The sequence below is a fragment of the Marmota marmota genome, unplaced genomic scaffold (assembly GCF_001458135.2).
Source record: "Marmota marmota marmota unplaced genomic scaffold, marMar, whole genome shotgun sequence".
Classification (NCBI taxonomy): domain Eukaryota; kingdom Metazoa; phylum Chordata; class Mammalia; order Rodentia; family Sciuridae; genus Marmota; species Marmota marmota.
Window position 1 is genome coordinate 4,033,512 of NW_025999941.1, and position 12,459 is coordinate 4,045,970.

General features: G+C 32.1%; 1 protein-coding gene across 1 annotated transcript in view; it reads left to right on the forward strand.

The window, feature by feature from the left end:
• The window catches only part of Tbc1d5 (TBC1 domain family member 5), a 454,552-nt gene that overhangs the window by 205,429 nt on the left and 236,664 nt on the right, over positions 1-12,459 (forward strand). Inside the window, exon 5 of the mRNA XM_048801010.1 lies at positions 11,204-11,312. Within this exon, the coding sequence (XP_048656967.1) occupies positions 11,204-11,312 (109 nt within the window). The remainder of the gene's footprint in view (positions 1-11,203; positions 11,313-12,459) is intronic.

The following is a 12,459-nucleotide window of genomic DNA, read 5'->3' on the forward strand; positions in this document are numbered from 1 at the left end:
GACAAACTATAAATTCTTAAGAATAAGTTTGTGATTTGGGGAATTGATTTAGAAAAAGAACACAGATGTAAATAAGACATCAAAGTATATATCTTACACTCTACCACTTGTTGGCTGTATTAGCTTAGGCAAGGTATTTAGTCTTTCTGGTTCCTAATTACCTCATCTATAAAATTGTTAACAGCAGCTATAACATAGGATTGTAGGGAGCATACCTATGGAAAATATGGAAACCTGGCCTAGTCATTTGAGACATAGTGGATAACAGTGTTTCTTCATCTTTCTTTCTCCAATTTCCTTTATATTTTTATCTACTCTTTCATTTGACAAAGTTGGCCTTTATCCCAGAAAAGTTTTTAAAACTTTTTACATTTCTACAGTGACAATAAATGAATACTTTAAGAATCATATTTATCTATAGTTACTTACACGTTACATAGGAAGAATTTTTATATAATATATTCTAATATTTAACCTCACAATTTCATTATCACATTTTCTTATTTCATATTTCCATGTTTGTTTGAGGCTCCACACCTTTACAGTTAAGTGAATAATTTCAGAGAGCACTTTTGATTTTCCAGAAACCAAGGTGAAAATATTACCTTTTGTTTTTATCTCCCTAATGACACCACCTTTGAAGAAATTGGGGGAAAAAATCACATTGTAATGATAAATATATCTTCTTGAAATAATGTTATTTTTTTATGATAATGGAACCATTCAGTATCTGTGCCTCTCTTTTTTATCACTAGCTTTCACTGCACTTTTTCAACATTTCTTTAAATATTTTTTTTGGTATTGTAATTCAGGAGAGCTAAATATCTTCAACCATTATGGAAGTCTTTATGGGGATGCACCTCATACAGACAGGCCCATAAGGGATACCTTTGATCCCTAAAGAGGAATAAAACTTAGATCCTGTCCTCTTCATCTAGCAAGGGAGCAAAACATGGAAACAATTAACATAGATACTGAATAGTATCTATGAACACAGTTTTGAATTACCTGGGAAAGACCAAATGTGGTTAACTAAAATTAAGGGGTGGTAGTAGGGTGGTGGATGATAGTTACAAGAAAGATTTGTTGCTAGACCTTCTAAAGGAACAGGAATTTTCAGGGAGGTGAACAATATGAACAAAACCAGTCTTCACTTTCTACTTTTTAGCAATGCATTCTTTTAGTTTCTTTTGCAGTATTAGAATGAGTAGATTTGGTTAAATTTAGTGCTGAGTCTAACATAGTTGAAAGTGATACAACTGAGATGAGTATGCTATGCCCAGAAGTTTGAAGGAAATTAATAAAACAGCTATGGAATAAAAAATAGCCTGTGAGAATGAGAGAAAATCTGAAATTTTAAAGATGACCTAGTATCATGAAAACATAGTTATAATTTTAATTCCATGGTTATAGAGGTAGTATTCAGAGACGTAAAGTAGGTTTAGTCTGGTTGACATATTCTTAAAAAGAGTGTGAAGGATTGTGTTCCATTCTACTGTGCTCAGATTAGAAACTAATTCCACTGACAAGTCTTTCAACCCATCAGAAGCAATATGGAATAGTAGAACATTCATCTCTCATTCCAATTTTTTAAAAAGATAAACTTTTAGGTAAAGTCTTTTGAACACCATAGTTCTACTATATTAATCTAGACTTAGGCTTTCTTTTTTGATTTTATTTAGTTCACAGTAATAAGTTTACAGTCTTTAAGGTAACTTCTATATTAAGTTTGCTTGTCACTTCCCCTACCTTACTGACCACATGTAGTCTAATACTCTCCTTTGTATTCTGTATAGGCTGAGCATGGACCATTTTTTTTTTCATGTGAGATTTGAAAAAGGCTGGAAGGGAATAGAATAGATAAATACAAAGTAGTCTGGCATTTTAGCCCTTTTCTCATACTTTCTCCAATGCCTCCTGATGTACCCTAGAAAAGGAATCTGGCGTCCCACTACTTTTAACCATAATATCTTTTAATTAAAAGTTCTGTTCTAAAAATGGGAATTTTCTTTTGGTGCTAATTTTCAGTTTCATAGTAGCATTTCCTGTAACATGTGACCATCTCTTTGGTTCATTTAAAGATATCTGTGGTTATATAATTAAATTTCTGTGGCATTCATTTAGGGATATTTGAATTATTGTGTCTGTGGATAAAAATATCAAATATAAAATACCAAAAGACTTTTTTACTAGATTTGGGTTCTTATAGGTAAAAATTTCAAATAATAATAAATTTCAGCTATGGAGAATGTTTATGCTGAACACAGGACGATTTATAAACAACATAATTTAGGCAATGAGAAAATGGAGTTAATGCTTTTTTTTTTTTTTAATCAGTAATAAAAATTCTACTCCATTGGTATTATAGCCTACATGGCAAATAAAGCAGGGATCCAAATTAGCTTTCTATACCCTCAATTCCTTGATGAAAACTTCTGTACTTCTAGAGTGCCTAGCAACAAATCTTTCGTGATAGATCAAGTGATTTTAGTATCTCCTGCAACTCTCTCTACCACAACAAGATCCAGTTCTTTGGTTATGCATTAACATATCAGTTTCTTAAAGGTCCATGTTCTAATAGTGTTAACCAACTAGAATAAAATCAGAAACTTAGAAATGAAAAGGCAATATTAGAATGACAAAAAGGTCAGTTCATTTATGAGTATTTAGTATGAGGAGAATCCTACCATTTCTTTTATTCTAATTAGTCTTATTTCTCAGCACACTTTTAATTGAAAAGATAAAAGATTATGAAATTGAAGTAGGCTTAAGTGCAAAGTTGAGTTTGTTGTCTTATTTTTAATGATAGTCTGAGGAAATGACAATTTAAAAGCTAATGTACATGGCTGGAGTTGTGGTTCAGTGGTGGAGCGCTTACCTTGTATGTGTGAGCACTGGGTTTAATACTCAGCTCTACATAAAAATAAATAAATAAAATAAAGATATTGTGTCCATCTACATCTACAAATATTTTCAAAACTAATGTACAGTAGAACCCCTTGATCTCTTTATTTTTTTACTTTCTAAGACTCCCCCCGCATTCATTCCTAAAACTGCAGATAGTACTGAACCCTGTATTTAATGTCTTTTCCATCTTTACTAAGTACTTATTACACATTGTGGCCAGAATTTCTTCAGTTTGAGATACCACAGCAAACTATCCTGCATTTAATTTTTTAATTTTTCTTTCACAAATTCACAGATTAAAGATTCATTGTAGACCAATCTCAGCATATGATTTTTTTCCCCTTTTACCCCTTTAATTAAAGGAAGCATTTTATAGCTTCTGGGCATATCCAGATTGCCAAAATTATTACTCTTTCTCTTTGTGGCTAATATTAGGTAAATTAAGTGTTTCTTGCACATAAGCATCTTGATACCAAGACATTTGGTCTGATAACGGAAGTAACTACTACATGACTTATGAGTGTGCAGCATATTCAGCATATTTGCTGGACAGAGGGATGACCCATGTCTGGGGCAGAATGGAGTAGGATTACGTGAGACAACATTACCTTACTCATAATGTTATACAATTTAAAACATGATTTTTTTTCAGAGTTTTCAGTTTAACATTTTCAGACTGATAGTGGACTGGGATTACTGAAATCATGGAAAGCAAAACTGCAAATGGTAAGAGGGATATATAACCTTAAATATGATAACTTGGCCAAAATAGGCATGAGAGAAATGTCACTAAAAATAGAATGGGGAACTATAAAAACAATGTAGTTTGTTATTTAATGTAAGTGGAAATGGCTTTGCATTTTTCAAATGTATACCACAGGTAGAAAACAGTTACTTTTAAGTCTTGGGAATATTTTGGTACTTTCAATATCACATATGTGACATACATTTCATCACACCAGGTAATTGAGGTATTATTGTTTTTAAGCATGGTTTTGAAAATAAGTCACTTTTTTTGTTCTAAAAAAAAGTTGAGTTCTTTATTCCCAAAACCCAAAGTCTGAAATACTCCAAAATCTGAAACTTGTTGGAGCAGTGATCACACCAAAAAGTTTCCGATTTTGCAGCATTTTGAATTTTTTTTTCCAGGTTGAAGTACTCAACTGGTAAAGTCTACACAAATAGTCCAAAATCAAAAACAGCAGCAGCAACAAAAACAAACCCTCCAAAATCTGAAATCTGTTCTCAAGCATTTCAGGTATCAACCTACAATTGAAAGAGATTTTTTAATAGCATTTGGGTAGGGATGTTTCCTTACCTTTCCAGAGGTATATATGAAATTGTTCCCACTAGTACATTAATCCAAATAAATTTAAAGTTTATCATTGGCTTTAAACTAAACTTAATTTTATTGCCTGACCCATGTATCCTCACTTTAAGTTATTCTTTCTTGGTTCTTTTAGCCAGTGTGTTACTGAGAATGGTTATATTTGACTTATGATATGAATCTTAGTTCTAGTTGTTTCCTGCATTGACCATTTTTAGTAACTACTAAAAGTTACACTGTCACTTATAAAGATCTGTTTTCCTAACTTTCACATGTTTATATATGAGAAGAGGGAGGTGGAAGAGGCAGAAGGCAGAGTGTTGTGATGGTGTCAGAAACACCCACAGGAAAGGCAATGAGACAAGAAAGATCAAGTATTTCATTTATATCCAATAGTTCTTTTATTAGCACTATTTTTATTTAGAGTAATTATATACTGTGTTACAACATCTTTTATAGACTTACCTTGACTTATTTAACCACATAAATTAATTTTTAATGTTTGTTTTCATTCCCCAATTATACCATATATGAGCATGTGTCATTTCATCCCTTGAATCTTTATAGATATTGCCTTAACAATTGAATGCATGTATGAGTGATATCCTTAAAATATTTTGAGCTTTGCTATTTCAAACAGGAATCATTGGCTACATAAGGCTATTTAAATTTAGAAAAATTAATTAAAAAATGTAGTTCTTTGTGCTAGCCATATTTCAATGACTTAGTAGCTATATATGATTCCTGTTTTACTATATCAATCAGGTATAAAACATTTCTGGCACCTCATAAAGTTCTACTGGATGTTGCTGCTCTAGAGATTGTTAAATGAATAAAAGATTCAGCTAAAATACAATCCATTTTAATCTTTTCAAAAGAGAAAATACTTATTCAAACATACACGTATTTCTATTTATAAATGCCTTATAAATCAACTCACTCTTGGAAAACGAGCTTGAAGAGAGAGGTTTGGGTTTTAATTAGTATATCAGATTTTACTAAATAAATGCCTATTTTTAAAATTCCTGGAAAATAATTTGTTCTTGATTCTGAAGAGTTTTATTTATTGTATTGTTTACATTCCAGATAGTGTGGCAAATTCCTTATAATGTTTTAAAAGTTAGGTATCAATCCAGTTCCAATTGTCACAAATATCATGGTAAATGTGGGTTGGGAGTGGGAAGAAGATAAAGAAGGTATGGTGGGAGAAGTCTCAAAAGAAGGGCATTTTTTCCCTGCTTATTAATTACACGAGAAACACTACTAAACCAGGGGGTATAAGATTATTCCCTACAGACCATTTCATAGAGAGATTCTGATATAGGATCTTTTTCTCACCTCATTTCTAAATGCTGATTCTTGATTAATAATATAATGAATTTATTATGCGTTTAATATCTTATAAATTTAAGAAGCTTTTATGAAATTAAAAAGCTTATGATACAGCTTTCCTTGATTCCTTTTCTGAAAGCATGATTGAATTTACCTGTTTTATATGATCTTCAATTTAGAGGCTCTTAAACACTATTTTGAAGAAAATAATATATTTCTTAAGAGAGTATTATATCTAACCATCTTGAGCTGTTTCTAACTAAGTTCTTTGTGCAGTGTAGATATTAAGATGGAAGCTCAAGATTTCCCAATTCAAAATCTAATTCAAACCCAAATGAAAACATCATCTTAAATCCATTTTAGCAAACTTCCATGCAGTGAACTGTTCTTTGCCTTTGTTTCAGTGGAGCCTTACCATGTGAGAACATATTTTACTTAGATGTATGAAGAAATCCAAATTAAGCTTGTGGGTAATTGTGCATTCTGTTTTTATATGTACTTATATATGTATAAGTGATATGCCCGATGTTTCTTTATGAAGAGGAAAAAAAGCTTTAAATAAAAGTAAGTTTTTAAAAATTCCTGATACAGGAAGCAAAAAAGCCAGTACAGTTTCTAATTGCCTTTTAGAGACTCTGAGTTCCCTCATTACCTGTGATTTAAGCTAAAAATGAGGTAATTATAGATAACATCAGTGTTTATCTGGTTGATCTTGGCACCTGCAGTCCTAATGTTGTAGCTTATCCGTATCTAGTGCCACACTTTACAGTCTGATGCTGACATACCTAATTTACACTGCTCATATTTTCATTGATTTTAAGCTAGATGTTCCTTGTTCCATTTGAATAGTATTTTCATAATCCTAGCTTTAAAATGATATCAGATGGAATACTGGAATTAAGGTACAGTCCTTTCACAGATGGAAATGTTTCACTAATATATTTCTATATAGATTGGAAATATTCTAAAAGTCTGTCTCTTATTCCTTTGCATTTGATAAAACAAATGTGATCAAAATTCTTGTGGCAATTCTTGAAATATCGGCATGTATTTTAGGGTTACAATTACAATTGTTTAAACCTTTTTGTATCAAGTTTAGCTGTTTTACCTTTTGTTTCCTCAGCTTCACATATTCTACACATTTAATTGTGTTCTAATCCTGCTTGTAAATAGTAATTTGCATCTTGCCCTGGCCGCTACTGCTTGTTATTCTGTCATTTCTCTATTCAGATCTCAGTAAGGAGGTCAGGGTTGGCTGGCAAATCTTGTAATCTATATCTCTGAGGGATCCTTCTGCCAAATGCCCTCTCTCCATACCTCTCAGAAGTATGGAGCAAAGCATGTTTCCTCTCCTCCTTTTTTCCTTCTACACTCTGTGACTTGGGCTTCCTCTTAGTGATCATCCTTGTTCAACCAGCAAATTCATTATCAGAAGCCAAAATAGCTCTCCTTCACCAAGTACTGGAGACCTTCATTCCTAAATTATGTTTAGTCTCTAAACTCTTTACCATTATTGTAGTTGTTTGGTTTCTTAAGTTACCCACATAGAGTTGTTATTCTCTATCTAATGATGTCTAGAAATAGGATAGAAATTATCAAAGTATAGAATGTAATTTTGTATAGTGTATCAACATGTGGGACAATAATTAAGTTTTCTAGACCTAAATTAGTACATAGTTTTATAATTTATGCATCATTTAGGTTAAAAACTATTTAAACAAATAAACTTAGAAAGTACTAACTAGTTTCTTATTAATTTTATGTGCAAATTTTGGGAAAATAGTACATTAAAATATATAATTGGAAATATCTCTTATAATCATCAGCTGTATTTATTCAGTGCATATTAAAATTGATTTACTTTTTTTAAAAAAAAGTCCATATTGCAAGAGGTTTAAATGCCTAAATAAATTATTTCAGAGGGAAAGCATCAATTGCCGCTGCAAAAGTTGATTTCATTTTTGAGAATGATTGCTACACTCATGGCTGTTTTTCAGTCGTAACATTTTTCTTCCTGAGGAGCACAAGCGTAGGCTCAAAGAACTTCTCAACACAGTGCTTCTGAACTACTAATCTGTTGACCCTGACATGAGAAATAAAATTTACCCATCCCTGCCCCTCCTTGATTAAATGCTGATTGTTGTCAGGGACACAGTGCCTGCATGCAAGAGTAATTGCCACCAGATGGCACTAGTGTTGCTTTTAAAAAGGAGTCCTTAAAGGCCTTAAAGGTCTAATCACTTAGGCTTTTGCACACTAAGTGTGTGTTTTTAACTGCTTACTGTAGCAGTTATTGACTTATCTTCTCAGTCCAGCAGTTGAAAACTTATCTCTTGCCCTCAGACTTAATATTCAAAAACTTAAAATGGGGGGGAAGAAAACATTTCTACCCCAACTTACTGCCAAGAGGTCGTTTTGGGGTGCTTTAAAAAATCTCATTTTTTTTTTTTGTCTTGAGAGTAATTTAATTTTTATGAGCCTTAGTTTCTTCATTCAAAAAGAAGTAAAAACAAAACTCTAAGAGGGTTATTGTAGTGGTTAGAAGTGGTTTACCCAAAATATATCATAAGTTGACTTTTTAGTATTTTAATGACATCATTGTCAGAAATATATATATATATATATATATATATATACACACACACACACACACACACACACACACGTATAATTGTAATGTATACTCTCTCTATATATATATATATAATATATATAGTATAAGACAAAGTGTAGCAACTACGTTTCCTTTATTTTTGCTAATTAAACTGAAAATTCTGCCACCAAATCTTCACTATTCCCTGTTCTTTTCCCATTGTTTTCCTCCAGGTTTAGGAGCAAACCCATCATTCATATTTCTGATTGTAAAAAAGTTTCATTTTGATCCAGCTCCCCTTGAAGCACCTTTCAATACTTTGAGTCTTTCTAATCTCTCATAACTTAATTCTTGGGAGTAGAATTTCATCACCTGTGGTGCTACAATTATTTTTATATCTTGAGTTTTAATTTTTAAGTCTAAAGATATTTCTTCTTTCATTTACTAGTAATGTACTTTGTGTGAATCTTTGTACAATTTTTTGCACGTCTAGCTAACAAATAATTATATTTCATTACATAAGTAATATGTAACATGACCTTAAAAGCCTGTTTCATTTGACAAGATGGCAATAAATCTAGCGACCAGCTGTGCCTGTACTTTTACAATTTCTTGGTACCTGTGAATAGAAGCTGATTTTAAAAGAAGCTGGAAGAGTCATTGCTTTATATTTCTTTCTCTTACTTGGAATTATTGGTGTTTTCAGGCCATGGAAGTGCCTAGTTCCTTTTAGGTTCAGAACACATTTGAAATCTGTGGTGGTTTTGTTTTAAGAAAGCACAAACTACTTACACAAGCATAAGGTTTCTGAAATGTACTCCTCTAATGTTCTTAGTTACTTGTTGCTTATCTCATTTTGAATAAAAGTAAAAACTGGATTAAAAAAAAAACAAACTTTAATAATAGGAGATGTGGGTGTGTATGTATGTGTGTGTGTGTGTGTGTGTGTGTATATATATATATATATATGAAATTATAGAAAATATTTAAAATATCATAGCTAATATAAATGGGTTAAAGTTTTTTTTTTTTAAAAAAAAACAGAATTCAGTAAATTAGTTTTTTGATCTGTGAGTGATCAAGAATTCAGAAAACAACTGGACCAATCAACAAGAAAAAGCAATTTTAGATCTAAATTTTATATAAATTAAAAAGCCTTATTGTGTTGAAAATCAAGCCAACTGGGTTAAAATATATATGCCTGATAATGTCTTACATGTATGAAAAGCTTCTGTCTTGGATCAACAATAAAGCATCTAAAATAAAATCAATATTATAATTATTACTAACAATTTTTTTAAAATGATGTGTACTATGTACACTTCTGAGGGTGTTTCATGTGTTCTTTTAATCTTCATAATAATTCTTTGAGGGGGATGCTATTATTATTTCATTGATAAAGAAAACTAAGACACAATGAGGTTAAGTAAATTTTTTATGTGAGCTGACAATAAGTAGATACTAAATAGTTTACTCTTTCTGACTACATGGCTGGCTTTTCCATTCTAGGATTGTGATTCTCATGCCCATGCTCTAAATTACTATCCTATTCTGCTTATCGTGGGCAAAGTTTTAATAAATAAGAAACCAGATGACCCAAAAGTTTGAAAATGTTTCAGTTTCACTAATAACACGAATGCAAATTAATATATATTTTTTCATATTAATAGAGTGAGAAAAGACATTTTTTTGGAATGGGGATAGAGATGCCTTTCTTCTAGCATTGTATTAGAGCTTATGCACTATTTGGCATAATTAGCTACAAGCCTCTATTGGAAGAAGAAATGGTGTAATGGGATCTGTTCTACAGGCTGGACGTTTTGATGGCAGTAGGGAATGTGGTATTGTTTTTGATCATTCTTGTGGAACTTTGTGGAGAAGGTGTGTCTGGCTTGTGGTCATATTTTTGAACTCTGGTTGTACAGGTAGTTGAGCTCATGGTGGTCAGCATAGTATGCAAGGCCATCCTTTCTCAAAAGGAGGAGGATCTAGTCAGTGACAACTGTGCACATAAACAACACTGACAGAGTGACAGTTTTAGTGACTTTCTTTTTAGGAAATCTCTCTTAAGAGATTGCCCCCAGGGTTTCAGCTTTGATAATAAATTTTAAATTATAAGTTAATTTTATTGTGGCATCATGGAATTCAAGAGTAATTTCATGAAACTGATCTCAGTAGCCTCAACTGTTGACAAATGATTCTTATTGTTTAGTTTGGTGCAAGATGCTGGAAATATAGGTCTAATTCCTTTATTCAAACTCAGTAAATGGTTTGGGACAATTAATTTCCAATTGTTTCCCAGTAGAGCAGATTTACTTGTATATTAATGAGGCACAGGTGTTAGGCCCCTGGTGTCTGCATGCCTGGGAGGCATATTTCAGTTGTTTATCTACTCAGCCATAGGTACTGCAAGGTACTCAAGCTTGCCTTTAACAGTTTTTACAGTGAGGCATTTTAATTTTTTGATGTTTTCTTCAAATTTGCCTGCACCTGTTAAAATTTTAAAACCGATCATGTAGAAAGAAGTTGCAGAGATTTCAATAGTAAATACCACCAACAGTTAAAGAAAGTAGTCTTCTTTTATACTTAAATGCCCAGCTTAACATTAAGGAGAAAGCAGTTTATTCAAATAGATATTTCATGTGAGAAGCCAGTGTAATCAACAATACCTTTTTATAAAGTCTATTTTCAGAGTAGATACATCTGTCAATGGCTGAAGCAGTCATGTATTGTTATTAATATTCTTTTTTTTTTCTTGTTTAGTCACTGAATTGCACTACCAACATTTTAGATGGAATGGAATAGCCTCCATAGACATTATGAATTTCAGTAACTGGCATAATTATAGCTATCTACATATTCATTAAATCTACAGAAGAACTGTGTCCAAAAAGACAGCCATGCGTTCAAAAACAGAAACTAAATATATACATTTTAAAAGTTGCATTTCTTAGACTTATTTAAAATTATTTTTCTGTAGCACTCCTCTTGAAGCAGAAGAATTGTAACAAAAGGATTCCCATGCTTTGCTTTCTTTCATATAGGAAAGAATGGGAAGAACTATTTGTAAACAACAATTACTTGGCAACAATAAGGCAGAAAGGGATTAATGGGCAGCTGAGAAGCAGCAGGTTCCGCAGTATTTGCTGGAAGGTAAGAAGAAAATATTTATTTACAGTTTGTGGTTGCAATATATCAACACAGTACCTGATGCCCTGGAAGATTACCCATGCAGAGGATCGCTGAATTTTTCCAAGGAACTTCACTTCAGTTTTTTGGCCATCCGTGTTTATTTTTCATAGGACATTTACTAGTAAGCTTGAACCATGTTAGTCCTGAATAATTTTAAGGGAATCATTCAAAACGACTATCTTTTCATCTGTCTGTATGGTACAAATTTCAGAGCAACACCTTTGTATTGCTTAGAGGCTTTTGTAGAAATTTTTGAAGCTGGGCAGAAGTGGGGGAGGTGGATAATCTTCCTGTTTGTGTTGTATCAAGCACCCTCATTTGGTTACCCTCCTTTCTTCCTTCATAAACAGATGGAAAAGATTTTTCCTGTTTCTTTTGCTAAAAACACAAACTGAAGGGCAGCAAGGAGAATTGGAAGGTAATTGGGTCATTCTCCTTCAGTGGAAAGGTCATTGGTTACCAAAACTGTTAGTTATGATTACTACTTATCTTTTTAATTGCTTTGAAAAAGTATTTCTTTTTGTTCTCCAAAATGAATTAATTTAGGTTTAGATGTGACCTAAATGTGATTTTTATCAAAAGTTTTTAGGGTTATCTGCCTATATTGAGCATAATGAGTCTGTGCAAGCAAAGACAGTAAGAAACACATGATATATTAGACAGCTTTAGATTTAATAATTTAGATTTAATAATTAAAATACATTTTTCTTCTGTTAGATGAAGGCAGTAAAGGCAGGAGACCTGCTGCTAGAATATTTGTATACAAATATTTGTGCCCCACCCCCATTCCCTGTTGTTTAACTTGTAGTATCCTTCATCTGCTAAAAATAAACCTAAGTCTAGATTTATTTTAATGTTGCATTAAACTAAATTAAATCAAATTTGTCTTTTTAAGAATGCTTATTTTCATAAGCCGATTGCCAATTGTAAATTACATTTTTGCTTTGAATGAGTTTGCTTCTTAGACAATATTCTCCTTTCTCAGACTATTCTTACTGTTCTTCTCTGTACTTTATCTGCTTTGCTTTAAAATAAAACCTTAAATCTAAAAATTACTAATCAGAACTTGTACCTTGTAATATCTCCCTGCTATTTCATATAAGATTAG